Source organism: Bombina bombina, chromosome 3 (genome assembly GCF_027579735.1).
Source record: "Bombina bombina isolate aBomBom1 chromosome 3, aBomBom1.pri, whole genome shotgun sequence".
NCBI classification, from domain to species: domain Eukaryota; kingdom Metazoa; phylum Chordata; class Amphibia; order Anura; family Bombinatoridae; genus Bombina; species Bombina bombina.
This window is the reverse complement of record NC_069501.1, coordinates 643,983,705-643,998,259: the sequence shown is the minus strand read 5'-3', so window position 1 is coordinate 643,998,259 and position 14,555 is coordinate 643,983,705. Positions and strand designations below refer to the sequence as shown.

General features: G+C 35.4%; 1 protein-coding gene across 2 annotated transcripts in view; it reads right to left on the bottom strand.

Annotated features, from left to right (window-relative positions):
- USP32 (ubiquitin specific peptidase 32) overlaps positions 1-14,555 on the bottom strand; it is a 653,327-nt gene that overhangs the window by 98,748 nt on the left and 540,024 nt on the right. For both annotated transcript variants that reach the window (XM_053707352.1, XM_053707353.1), the window contains exons 18-19: positions 9,342-9,423; positions 8,683-8,757 (exon numbers count right to left, since the gene is read on the bottom strand). In XM_053707352.1, coding sequence (XP_053563327.1) covers positions 8,683-8,757; positions 9,342-9,423 — 157 coding nt within the window. The remainder of the gene's footprint in view (positions 1-8,682; positions 8,758-9,341; positions 9,424-14,555) is intronic.

Sequence of the window (14,555 nt, the reverse complement as noted above, 5' to 3'; positions counted from 1 at the left end):
CATGTCCCAGGGATTTTTTAATTCCTTTACAGTCTTTGTGTTTACCACCTCAAATGGAAGTTTTTTTCATGAATCCACCACCCTTTCTGTAAAAAAAAAAATGCTTCCTCAAATTTCTCCTGAATCTGCTACCCTCTAACTATAGCTTGTGACCCTTTGTTTTGGCATTTATTTTTTGTGAAAAATGCTTTCAGCTTCTATTTTATTAAGTCCCTTCACATATTTGAATGTTTCTATCATGTCAAAAAGTATCATTAAATACAGTATAATTGTGTAATAAACAAATACATAATGGAAAACCCCCCACAATGCAATAACACTTTTTCTGGCAAACTTTCAAAATGTCCCTCCCTTTCCCTGTGCCCCAGCATTGTGTGACTGCAAAATAGCTAATCACAAACTCATACAGGATATGTATACACTGCACATGCCTCAGTAGGACCTGGGGCCTCAGAAAGTTTGCATATAAAAAGACTGACCGCAATTTAAAAGGACACTGAACCCAAAATTTTTCTTTCGTGATTTAGATAGAGCATGCACTTTTAAGCAACATTCTAATTTACTCCTATTATCAAATTTTCTTCGTTCACTATCTAAATTTGAAAAAGAAGGTATCGAATTTTCTTTTTTGGTTCAGTACTCTGGACAGCACTTTTAATTGGTGGATGAATTTATCCACCAATCAGCAAGAACAACCCAGGTTATTCACCAAAAATGGGGTCGGCATCTAAACTTACATTCTTGCATTTCAAATAAAGATACAAAGAGAATGAGAGAAATTTGATAATAGGAGTAAATTAGAAAGTTGCTTAATTTTTCATGCTCTATCTGAATCACGAAAGAAAAAAATTTGGGTTCAGTGTCCCTTTAATAATGAAAGTAAATTGGAAAGGTTTTTCTTTTATTTGCATGTTCTATCCGTATCATGAAAGTAATATTTTTTTTAAAAAGGTAATCCTGGAAATCTGGCATGTTAGTGTGACCCGACGACCGGAATTGGAAAACAATTACGTTCACCAATTTAAATATAGCATATCTTAAATTTGATAAAATTACATACTATAACAATTATATCATACTATATAAATTATACAAAAAAACATAATTTATGTAAGAACTTACCTGATAAATTCATTTCTTTCATATTAGCAAGAGTCCATGAGCTAGTGACGTATGGGATATACATTCCTACCAGGAGGGGCAAAGTTTCCCAAACCTCAAAATGCCTAAAAATACACCCCTCACCACACCCACAAATCAGTTTAACGCATAGCCAAGAAGTGGGGTGATAAGACAAAAGTGCGAAAGCATAAAAAAAATAAGGAATTGGAATAATTGTGCTTTATACAAAAAAATCATAACCACCACAAAAAGGGTGGGCCTCATAGACTCTTGCTAATATTAAAGAAATGAATTTATCAGGTAAGTTCTTACATAAATTATGTTTTCTTTCATGTAATTAGCAAGAGTCCATGAGCTAGTGACGTATGGGATAATGACTACCCAAGATGTGGATCTTCCACGCAAGAGTCACTAGAGAGGGAGGGATAAAATAAAGACAGCCAATTCCGCTGAAAAAAATCCACACCCAAAAATAAAGTTTAAATCTTATAATGAAAAAAAACTGAAATTATAAGCAGAAGAATCAAACTGAAACAGCTGCCTGAAGTACTTTTCTACCAAAGACAGCTTCAGAAGAAGAAAACACATCAAAATGGTAGAATTTAGAAAAAGTATGCAAAGAAGACCAAGTTGCTGCTTTGCAAATCTGATCAACCGAAGCTTCATTCCTAAACGCCCAGGAAGTAGAAACTGACCTAGTAGAATGAGCTGTAATCCTTTGAGGCGGAGTTTTACCCGACTCGACATAAGCATGATGAATTAAAGATTTCAACCAAGATGCCAAAGAAATGGCAGAGGCCTTCTGACCTTTCCTAGAACCCGGAAAAGATAACAAATAGACTAGAAGTCTTTCGGAAATTCTTAGTAGCTTCAACATAATATTTCAAAGCTCTAACTACATCCAAAGAATGCAATGATCTCTCCTTAGAATTCTTAGGATTAGGACACAATGAAGGAACCACAATTTCTCTACTAATGCTGTTGGAATTCACAACCTTAGGTAAAAATTTAAAACAAGTTCGCAACACCGCCTTATCCTGGATGAAAAATCAGAAAAGGAGACTCACAAGAAAGAGCAGATAATTCAGAAACTCTTCTAGGCAGAAGAGATGGCCAAAAGGAAACAAAACTTTCCAAGAAAGTAATTTAATGTCCAGTGAATGCATAGGTTCAAACGGAGGAGCTTGAAGAGCGCCCAGAACCAAATTCAAACTCCAAAGGAGGAGAAATTGACTTAATGACAGGTTTTATACGAACCAAAGCTTGTACAAAACAATGAATATCAGGAAGATTAGCAATCTTTCTGTGAAAAAGAACAGAAAGAGCAGAGATTTGTCCTTTCAATGAACTTGCAGACAAACCTTTATCCAAACCATCCTGAAGAAACTGTAAAATTCTCGGGAATTCTAAAAGAATGCCAGGAAAAAATGAAGACACCAAGAAATTAAAGTCTTCCAGACTCTATAATATATCTCCCTAGATACAGATTTACGAGCCTGTAACATAGTATTAATCACAGAGTCAGAGAAACCTCTTTGACTAAGAATCAAGCGTTCAATCTCCATACCTTTAAATTAAGGATTTGAGATCTGATGGAAAAAAAGGACCTAGCGACAGAAGGTCTGGCCTTAACGAAGAGTCACACGGTTGGCAAGAGGCCATCCGGACAAGATCCGCATACCAAAACCTGTGAGGCCATGCTGGAGCTACCAGCAGAACAAACGACTATTCCTTCAGAATTCTGGAGATTACTCTTGGAAGAAGAACTAGAGGCGGAAAGATATAGGCAGGATGATACTTCCAAGGAAGGTGACCAATGCATCCACTGCTACCCGCTTGAGGATCCCTGGATCTGGACAGATACCTGGGAAAGTTTCTTGGTTTAGATTGATGAGGCCATCAAATCTATTTCTGGATAGTCCCCACATTTGAACAATCTGAAGAAATACCTCTGGGTGAAGAGACCATTCGTCCGGATGTAACGTTTGGCGACTGAGATAATCCGCTTCCCAATTGTCTATACCTGGAATATGAACCGCAGAAAGTATACAGGAGCTGGATTCCGCCCATACTAGAATTCGAGATACTTCTTTCATAGCCAGAGGACTGTGAGTCCCTCCTTGATGATTGATGTATGCCACAGTTGTGACATTGTCTGTCTGAAAAACAAATGAACGATTCTCTCTTTAGAAGAGGCCATGACTGAAGAGCTCTGAAAAATTGCACGGAGTTCCAAAATATTGATCGGTAATCTCACCTCCTGAGATTCCCAAACCCCTTGTGCTGTCAGAGACCCCCACACAGCTCCCCAACCTGTAAGACTTGCATCTGTTGAAATTACAGTCCAGGTCGGAAGAACATAAGAAGCCCCCTGAACTAAACGATGGTGATCTGTCCACCACGTCAGAGAGTGTCGTACAATCGGTTTTAAAGATATTAATTGAGATAATCTTTGTGTAACACTGAATCTATCTGGAAACCTAAAAAGGTTACCTGTGTCTGAGGAATAAATGAACTTTTTGGTAAATTGATCCTCCAACCATGATGTGAAGAAAAAACACAAGTCGATTCGTATGAGATTCTGCTAAATTTGAGAACTGAGCAAGTACCAAGATATCGTCCAAATAAGGAAATACCACAATACCACTGTTCTCTGATTACAGACAGAAGGGTACCGAGAACCTTCGTAAAAATTCTTGGAGCTGTTGCTAAGGCCAAACGGCAGAGCCACAAACTGGTAATGCTTGTCTAGGAAAGAGAATCTCAGAAACTGATAGTGATCTGGATGAATCGGAATATGCAGATATGCATCCTGTAAATCTATTGTAAACATATAATGCCCTTGCTGAACAAAAGGCAGGATAATCCTTACAGTTACCATTTTGAATGTTGGTATCCTTACATAACGATTCAATATTTTTTAGATCCAGAACTGGTCTGAAGTAATTCTCCTTCTTTGGTACAATGAAGAGATTTGAATAAAACCCCAATCCCTGTTCCAAGACTGGAACTGGCATAATTACTCCAGCCAACTCTAGATCTGAAACACATTTCAGAAATGCTTGAGCCTTCGCTGGGTTTACTGGGACAAGGGAAAGAAAAAATCTCTTTGCAGGAGGCCTTATCTTGAAGCCAATTCTGTACCCTTCTGAAACAATGTTCTGAATCCAAAGATTGTGAACGGAATTGATCCAAATTTCTTTGAAAAAACGTAATCTGCCCCCTACAGCTGAGCTGGAATGAGGGCCGCACCTTCATGTGGACTTAGGAGCTGGCTTTTTGATTTTCTAAAAGGCTTGGATTTATTCCAGACTGGAGAAGGTTTCCAACTGATACCGCTCCTGAGGATGAAGGATCAGGTTTTTGTTCCTTGTTGTGACAAAAGGAACGAAAAACGATTATTAGACCTAAATTTACCTTTAGATTTTTTAATCCTGTGGTAAAAAAAGTTCCTTTCCCTCCAGTAACATTGAGATAATAGAATCCAACTGAGAACCCAAACAATTTATTACCCTGGAAAGAAAGGGAAAGCAGAGTAGACTAGAAGACATATCAGCATTCCAAGTTTTAAGCCATAAAGCTCTTCTACGCTAAAATAGCTAGAGACATATACCTGACATCAACTCTAATGATATCAAAGATGGCATCACAAATAAAATTATTAGCATGTTGAAGAAGAATAATAATGCTATGAGAATTATGATCTGTTACTTGTTGCGCTAAACGTTCTAACCAAAAAGTTGAAGCTGCAGCAACATCCGCTAAAGATATAGCAGGTCTAAGAAGATTACCCTGAACACCAAGTAAGCTTTTCTTAGAAAGGATTCAATTTTCCTATCTAAAGGATCCTTAAAGGAAGTACCATCTGCCGTAGGAAAGTAGTACGCTTAACAAGAGTAGAGACAGCCCCATCAACCTTAGGGATTTTGTCCAAAAACTCTAATCTGTCAGATGGCACAGGATATAATTGCTTAAAACGTTTAGAAGGAGTAAATAAATTACCCAAATTATTCCATTCCCTGGAAATTACTTCAGAAATAGCATTAGGGACAGGAAAAACTTCTGGAATAACTGCAGGAGATTTAAAAACCTTATCTAAACGTTTAGAATTAGTATCAAGAGGACCAGAATCCTCAATTTCTAATGCAATTAGGACTTCTTTAAGTAAAGAACGAATAAATTCCATTTTAAATAAATATGAAGATTTATCAGCATCAAACCTCTGAGACAGAATCCTCTGAACCAGAAGAACCATTATCAGAATGATGATGTTCATTTAAAATCTCATCTGAAAAATGAGAAGTTTTAAAAGACTTTTTACGTTTACTAGAAGGGAGGAATAACAGACATAGCCTTCTTAATGGATTTAGAAACAAAATCTCTTATGTTATCAGGAACACTTCTGAGTATTAGATGTTGACGGAACAGCATACAGGTAATGTAACAGTACTAAAGGAAATATTATCTGCATTAAACAAGTTTGTCATGACAAACAGTACAAACAACAGCTGGAGGAAACAGGATACCATAAGTTTACAGTAGATACACTTAGCTTTTGGTAGCTCCAGCCCAGGCATGCGATTTTTCCAGAAGTATCTCTCTGACTCTAGTTTCAACGTGGGACATCTTGCAATATGTAATAGAAAAAACAACATATAAAGCAAAATTTGATCAAATTCTTAAATGACAGTCTTCAGGAATGGGAAAAAAATGCCAGTGGAACAAGCTTCCAGCAACCAGAAGCAATAAATAACGAGACTTAAATAATGTGGAGACAATAGTGACGCCCATATTTTTTTAGCGCCAAAAATGACGCCCACATTATTTGGCGCCTAAATGATTTTGGCGCCAAAAATGACGCCACATCCGGAACGCCAACACTTTTGGCGCAAAAGAACGTCAAAAATGACGCAACTTCCGGCGACACGTATGACGCCGGAAACAGAAAAAACATTTTGCGCCGAAAAAGTCAGCGCCAAGAATGACGCAATAAAATGAAGCATTTTCAGCCCCCGCAAGCCTAACAGCCCACAGGGAAAAAGTCAAATTTTAAAGGTAATAAAAAAATTGATTTATTCATATGCATTATCCCAAATATGAAACTGACTGTCTAGAAATAAGGAATGTGAAAATCCTGAGTCAAGGCAAATAAAATGTTGAATACATATATTTAGAACTTTATAAAAAAGTGCCCAATCCATAGCTTAGAGTGTCACAGAAAAATAAGACTTACTTACCCCCAGGACACTCATCTACATGTTGTAGAAACGAAAATCAGCAGAGGTAATGGTATTATAAATAAGAGTATATCGTCGATCTGAAAAGGGAGGTAAGAGATGAATCTCTACGACCGATAACAGAGAACCTATGAAATAGACCCCGTAGAAGGAGATCAATGAATTCAAATAGGCAATACTCTCCCTCACATCCCTCTGACATTCACTGCACGCTGAGAGGAAAACCGGGCTCCAACCTGCTGCGGAGCGCATATCAACGTAGAATCTAGCACAAACTTACTTCAGTTTGTAAAGTTTGTAAAACTGATTTGTGGGTGTGGTGAGGGGTGTATTTATAGGCATTTTGAGGTTTGGGAAACTTTGCCCCTCATGGTAGGAATGTATATCCCATACGTCACTAGCTCATGGACTCTTGCTAATTACATGAAAGAAAGAACTTTCTTCTAGCCAAGGCATTCATTTTTGAGAGACCGCCAAATATTTGCAAAGACTAAGCAATGTCATATATGAATTATAAAGTATATACATAACCTACACCAGTGTTTCTCAAGTCCAGTCATCAGGGCACACTAAATGGCAAGAATTTCAGGATACCTGAACTAGAGCTCAGGTGAAATAATCAGCTCATCAGTAACTATGGTTATTTAAGGATAGAAACATAGAAACATGGAATTTGACAGTAGATAAGAACCAAAAAGGCCCATCAAGTCTACCCATATTACATGTTACTTTTTTCCTTAGGATAGCCTTATGCATGTCACAGGCATTTTTTAATTCCTTTACAGTCTTTGTGTTTACCACCTCAAATTGAAGTTTTTTCCATGAATCCACCCCCCTTTCTGTAAAAAAATGCTTCCTCAAATTTCTCCTTAATCTACTACCCTCTAACTATAGATTGTGACCCTTTATTTTGGCATTTATTTTCAAATGGAAGTTTTTTCCATGAATCCACCACCCTTTCTGTAAAAAAATGCTTCCTCAAATTTCTCCTGAATCTGCTACCCTCTAACTATAGATTGTGACCCTTTGTTCTGGCATTTATTTTTTGTGAAAAATGCTTTCAGCTTCTATTTTATTAAGTCCCTTCACATATTTGAAGGTTTCTATCATGTCAAAAAGTATCATTAAATACAGTATAATTGTCTAATAAACAAATACATAATGGAAACCCCCCCACAATGCAATAACACTTTTTCTGACAAACTTCAAAATGTCCCTCCCTTTCCCTGTGCCCCAGCATTGTGTGACTGCAAATAGCTAATCACAAACTCATACAGTATATGTATACACTGCACATGCTCAGTAGGACCTGGGGCCTCAGAAAGTTTGCATATAAAAAGACTGACCACAATTTAAAGGGACACTGAACCCAAAAATTTTCTTTCGTGATTTAGATAGTACATGCACTTTTAAGCAACATTCTAATTTACTCCTATTATCAATTTTTCTTCGTTCACTATCTAAATTTGAAAAAGAAGGTATCGAATTTTCTTTTTTGGTTCAGTACTCTGGACAGCACTTTTAATTGGTGGATGAATTTATCCACCAATCAGCAAGAACAACCCAGGTTATTCACCAAAAATGGGTCGGCATCTAAACTTACATTCTTGCATTTCAAATAAAGATACCAAGAGAATGAAGAAAATTTGATAATAGGAGTAAATTAGAAAATTGCTTAATTTTTCATGCTCTATCTGAATCACGAAAGAAAAAATTTGGGTTCAGTGTCCCTTTAATAATGAAAGTAAATTGGAAAGGTTTTTCTTTTATTTGCATGTTCTATCCGTATCATGAAAGTAATATTTTTTTAAAAAAGGTAATTCTGGAAATCTGGCATGTTAGTGTGACCTGACGACCGGAATTGGAAAACAATTACTTCACCAATTAAATATAGCATATCTTAAATTTGATAAAATTACATACTATATCAATTATATCATACTATATAAATTATAAAAAAAACCACAATGGTTTGTCTGTAACGGTCATGACTAAGGGCTGGCGAGCCTGAAATATTGTCTTTATGTAACCAACCCAGTAAGGTCTAAATAAAGTTAATTTTTGGCAATTTTATAAATGCTATACATTTTGGCGTTATCTTTTTAAAATTCACTTGATTCTAATTTACACCAAAATAGATCTTGATTAAATAACATAAATTAACCTCAGACCAGTTGCTCCAAAACACAATTGTTTTCTTTATTATGTTATATGAAAGGGTTGTAGTAGAGTTGATGCTTATCTAAAAGCATTTGTATTGTTTGTAAAGAGAATATATAATATATTACAGAAATAAAACATTATAATAATAATGTAGGCTTACCTTTATGCCTATCTATTTTACTGCTATTTGCTATAAAGGACATCTCTTCGGGCCAGCTCATATCTTTGTTGCGAACTATAAGAAAGAAGACAAAGTACATATTATAAAGATTATTAATATTATCATTATTTATGATGATGATGCTATTAATAATAATAATAATAACACCACCACCACCACATTTGCCAAAATGACATCTGTTCTTTCTATTTTGGAGAATTTAACATTTAAAAAACCATGATACTCATGGGAATGTTTTTTAAAAACATATATATTTGATCACAGCAAGAAGAGAGTTCAAACTAACTGTACATAGTAGGGGTTGAAATAAAACCTTAGGAAAAAATAAATAAATCTAACTTCTATTATATTTATAAAACATAAAAAGGTAGGTTTGCTGCATTATTTACATGGTACGTTAAACTAATTTACTTAAAACAAAATCCAACTGAAAATTAAATACTCCATAAAATACATAAAGAATCATAAACATGACCAGAAAAGAGACCTGTGATTGAAAAAGGAATGGTTGCTACTTTATATCCAGATATTTACAACTTAAGTCATCAACCACAGTTTTCCGAAATATGTACATCAAAATGAACTAATTTATATAAAAAAAAATTATGACAAATATTGAATAAGATTTCAGAATTTACCCTCTATTACCAAGTGCTGCTCATCCTGGATTTTGAGATATTCTAAACGATGGTCTTCATCATCAAGAAGAGTGAGATAGTTCTGTTATAGGACATATTAACAAATCAGAATAGCTTTTTCAACATAATGGTAGCGACAAAGTGAAATGAAACACCTGAATATAATTACTGATTTTTCTACTTCATAGAACTTTTTTTTTTTACACTTGCTTATGAAACACTGGACAGGGTAGGTTCACAATCACATAGTGATGCACCTTAATCTTCTACTTCTATAACCTAGAACAGTATACCACAATGCAAAACAAAAGATATTAAGAGAAAAATATATGGCTTCCACATGAACTAAAGGAAAACCTGTTTGTGCTATAAGATATCCTTGTATTGTCTCTAACACAAATCAAATATAGAGGCAATACCATTGTTTAATTAATGTGTAATATGCAAGGTCCTGAATACATAGCTAATCTTTCAGGTATCTACTTACAATTTTCTGTGGCTCAATGCAATCAAAATGTGTTTGATGAAACAAATATACATATTATATTTATATATAAACCTATATAAGTTGGTAATCCAGAAGCATTAGTATATGACTCAAGTATACAAAAGGTTTTAAATAGAAACAAAGAATTTCCAAGGCAACCTTGTAAAGACTGATCACAGCAATATCAAGACCTCTGCATGTTGCTTCAACAATATCACTTCTTATCCACTTAACTGTCTTTTTTTGCAATACCTTCCACCATCATCAAAAACTATAATCCTTTCCCAAACTCACTCTGTATTCTCCATCAATAACTTGCTTTGCAGCCCCATTTTTATATTTTTACAAACAATGTCTATTTATACAAAACCTGGAAGACTGAAACATTGAGGGGAAAAAAGGAATAACTTGAAGGATTCTTGAGGAGCTTAAAAAATATCCTATTGTACATTTCTGCTGTAACAGACTGCTCTCCGTTTATGATTTATCAGGATAAGACTTGGCTATGGCCCATCAAGTTCAAAAGGCTGTAGAGGTTGTAAAAGAGACACCTCTGTTTATAAGATGTTTGGTTTGGTTTGGGAGAATGAGGTATCTATTTCTAAACGTACTGAGGGTCCACTGTATTAAACTACATTTCCAAGCTCTTCACGGTTTCTATCTTCTTATATATGTCATTTAACCCTCCTAATTCTTTCAGAAGTGACAACTTTTTTCTGTAACAAGAAATTATGCTTTTTCTTCTCTCCCTCCAACCACATTTTTTTTAAACTTTTACGCTTTTTTTTTTTACATCTTTTATTTATTATCAGCAGACATAACATTAAATTTCATAGTAACATAGAGTTCATGGCATAACATTCTTCTAAAAAGAAAACACATAAGATAAGATATTAATTTCATATCAATACATCAATCCGATAAATCAAAAAGAGACAAAAGAAGTTTCTATCCTTATACCGTTTATGTAAGTTACTACTTAGTTCAATCTGACAAGATATAAGTCTGCTGAATTTTCCTTTTAAAATAACAAAAATTAACCAGAGAGATAATGTTCCTAGAATGGGTTAACTTATCTATTATGTTTATTTTTGATTTTATCAAATTATGTCCAGAGCTGAGGGAGAGAAAAAAAAAATATATACCGTATTGTTCCGAGTATAGGCCGCACCTGATTATAAGCCGCACCCTTAAAGTTTGGTGCTATTTTAAAGAAATTAAATTTTTTAACTTTTTTTAACTTAAAGAAAACAGGGTACATAGGTGAGTGTGTTCACTATTGTTAGGGTACTTCATAGGTTTATAATGTGTATTCTACTATCAGCCTAGCTACGGTAGTTAAGATTCCTATAGTTAGTATTGGTATATGGTACACCTTACAGTATGATTTGTCATACCGTTACTGCCATATACTGTATTCTACTAAGTTCTTTTCATTGTTTTATTACAGTAACTCTCTTATTAACTCTCTTATTAATGCCTCAATAAAAAACTACTGGTTACTAAACGGATACAAAAAGAAGGAAGAATCACTTAAAACCAATCTTCTTTTTGTATCCTGCTTTTTTACGTACCATGGAATATTTTTTATCTCCTACTTTAAATTGCCTACCTTTTTTTTACCGGTATATGGGACTTTGTATTTGGCTGTCTCCCTTTCCCCGTTACCTCCTAGCTCAGATGGAGTTGCCTGCCTAAGGAAACACCTGAGAAACACATTTGGTTTGACCGAGGCGAGTGGAGGCGTGGTCATACGAGCTACCCTGTCAATCACTTGAGGAACTCTGTTGATTTCACGGAGACAAGTGGAGGCGTGGTCATACGCGCTACACTGTCAATCCGCTTGGATGTTAAACCACGATTGATGTTGTGATCCACCCTTCTCTGATTACCGGTACTGTACTGTATATCGCTGGCGAACTTTACATTTTGCTCTTAACCCACTCCTTCTCTTACACAATGCCACTAAAACCATTGCCTAAATCCGGACTGTTCAAACTACAGTATACCGGTAGTTTTATATTGTTTAATCGCTACAGCCCGAGTATAGGCCGCACCCCTAGTTTCAAGACTTGAATTAGGGGAAAAAAGTGCGGCCTTTACTCGGGACAATACGGTATATAAAATAAAGAGAGCTGCTTGTTGTTCAGATAGGATAAGTTTAGTTACCATATGTCTAGCAACACAATTTCGGTATTCCGAAATGGAAAGATTAAAGTATCTATCTCGCTAGGGGGTAATATCCTAATAAATCTTGACCACTTTCGAAAAAAAGTTATCTCTTGCTCCGCATTTAAGTTTGTTGCTAGTTGTTCAACTATACATTGTTTCCTAAGATAGTTCTTAATCTCTGTTATTGATGGTATTATATTATGCTTCCAGTCCTTGAATAGCAAATTTCTAGCTGCTAAGATAATCAGATTTATTATTCTTACTTCTTTTAAAGTTGGGCTCTTATCCTTCAAAAAAGATTATATCTATACCTGTGAGCTTTAAAGGGGTTATTTTTAAGACTTTTTCTATCCAAAATTCTACTTTAAGCCAGAATTGTTGCAGTTTGGGGCAAGACCATAATACATGAATTATATCGGCCATCGGTAGTCTACACTTAGGGCAGCTATTAAAGTTTGTGTTATGCCATTTATAACCTTTATCTGGGGAATAATATGTTAAGTGCATAAGTTTCACATGGGACTCCCTCCAAGTCTCAGCTATTGTGGTTTCATAAAGTAAGACTATGGAACGTGAAACCTGTTTCTCATTATTAATCGTAAAGAGATTTGTCCATTTTTGAGCTATTTGCTTAATACACTTTTCACCCTTAAACCCTACCATATATCAATATTAATCGTAAAGAGATTTGTCCATTTTTGAGCTATTTGCTTAATACACTTTTCACCCTTAAACCCTACCATATATGTGTACCATGGAGAGATAGAGGTAAGTCCGGCTTTAACCAGAACTGGCCAGTTCCCTAATCTGCCCCATGTCCAATTCCATGGAAACTTATGGATTAGTTGCGTTACATAGTGTCTAACTTGTAGGTATGTAAAGAAGTCACGATTGTCCAAGCTATGCTCTTGTTTTAAGTCTTCAAAGGATTTAATGTTCCCTGTCTCAAAATTAACCACTTGTCGTGCATAGTATATTCCCTGTCTCTTCCATTTCATCAGAAAAGGTGAAGATGTTCCTTCCTGGAATTCTGGATTGCCGATAAGAATTTGATGTTTAGGTATATCTGTATTAATTCCAACTTTTACTATAATCTTCTTCCACGCCTTAATGATCGTGGAGATTGTTTTAAACTTCTTTACCTGTTTAGGTATAGAATTATAAGACAAGTGCAGCAAAGATAATGGAATTCATGGAAATATTATATTTGCCTCAAGATCATTGTCTGTGAAATAATCTGCTTCTGCTATCAAGTCAGAAGCTATACGACCTAGGAAAACAAGATTGTAAGAATGCAGATCAGAGAGTGCCAGTGCGGCATGTTGTTTAGGGAAGGCTAATTTTTGAAGTGAGATTCTAGGTTTTTTCGAATGCCATATGAAACTTCTAAGAGTAGAATTAAATTTCTTTATATCATATACAGGAAGGTTCTGCAAGATATAAAGAATCTTGGGAAGGATAGTCATTTTATAAAGAGCTATTCGCCCTGAGATAGAGAGCGGCAAATGTTGCCAGTTCTTCATGTAGCTCAAGGCTTGTTTTAATATTGGAGATATATTTAGCGAATACCAATCTTGGGGATTGTCTGATATTATAATTCCTAGATACCTAAAGGAGCTTCTGACTATCTTGTAGGGATATTTTATACAGGTATCTTTCGTTTTCCTCAGCCACAATAGTTCAGACTTTGTGTTGTTTATTTTATATCCTGAACATCGACCATATAGATCTACTATTTTGTTAAATTTGGGAATGTTTGAAGATGTGTTTGAGATATATAGTAACAGGTCATCTGCATATAGAGAGACCTTCACCTCTTTTTTATGAATTTTTATTCCCTCAATCTGATGTCTAATTTTCATTGCAAGTGGTTTAATTGCTAGATCAAATAATAAAGGTGAAAGGGGACATCCTTGACGGGTTCCTCTTTTCATTCTAATTGTCCCTGATACATGCCCATTGATAACTAGATTTGTGGATGAATATGAACATATTTTCCACCAGTTTATAAAATTTATTGTCAATTCCAAAGCGCTGTACGGCGTCTAGCAAAAAGTCATGGTTAATGCGATCAAATGCCTTTTCAGCGTCTACCGCTAATATTGCGGCATCAGACTGTTCATTCAATGTACTATCTTCGACATTCTTAAAGTAGTCAATAATTAAAAGTAGTCGCCTGATTTTTGCTGCTTAACTGCGATTGCGAATAAAGCCCACTTGGTCTTTATGAATGACATCTGCTATCCCCTCTTGTAATCTTGCTGCTAAAATTGACGTGAATATCTTATAGTCGGAGTTTAACAATGCTATTGGTCTATATGAATCCTTGTTCACTGGGTCTTTCCCAGGTTTAAGTAGAAAGATAGTATTAGATTCTAAAAATTTATTTGGTATTTGGACCTCACCTGAAAAATATTGGTTAAAGAGTTTAGTTAGATGGGGAATTAAAGAAGATGCCATGATTTTATAAAAATCGTTAGGCATTGCGTCCGGACCTGGGGCTTTCTCGAGCTTTAATGATTGGATAGCTTTTGAAACTTCGAGTTCAGAAATGG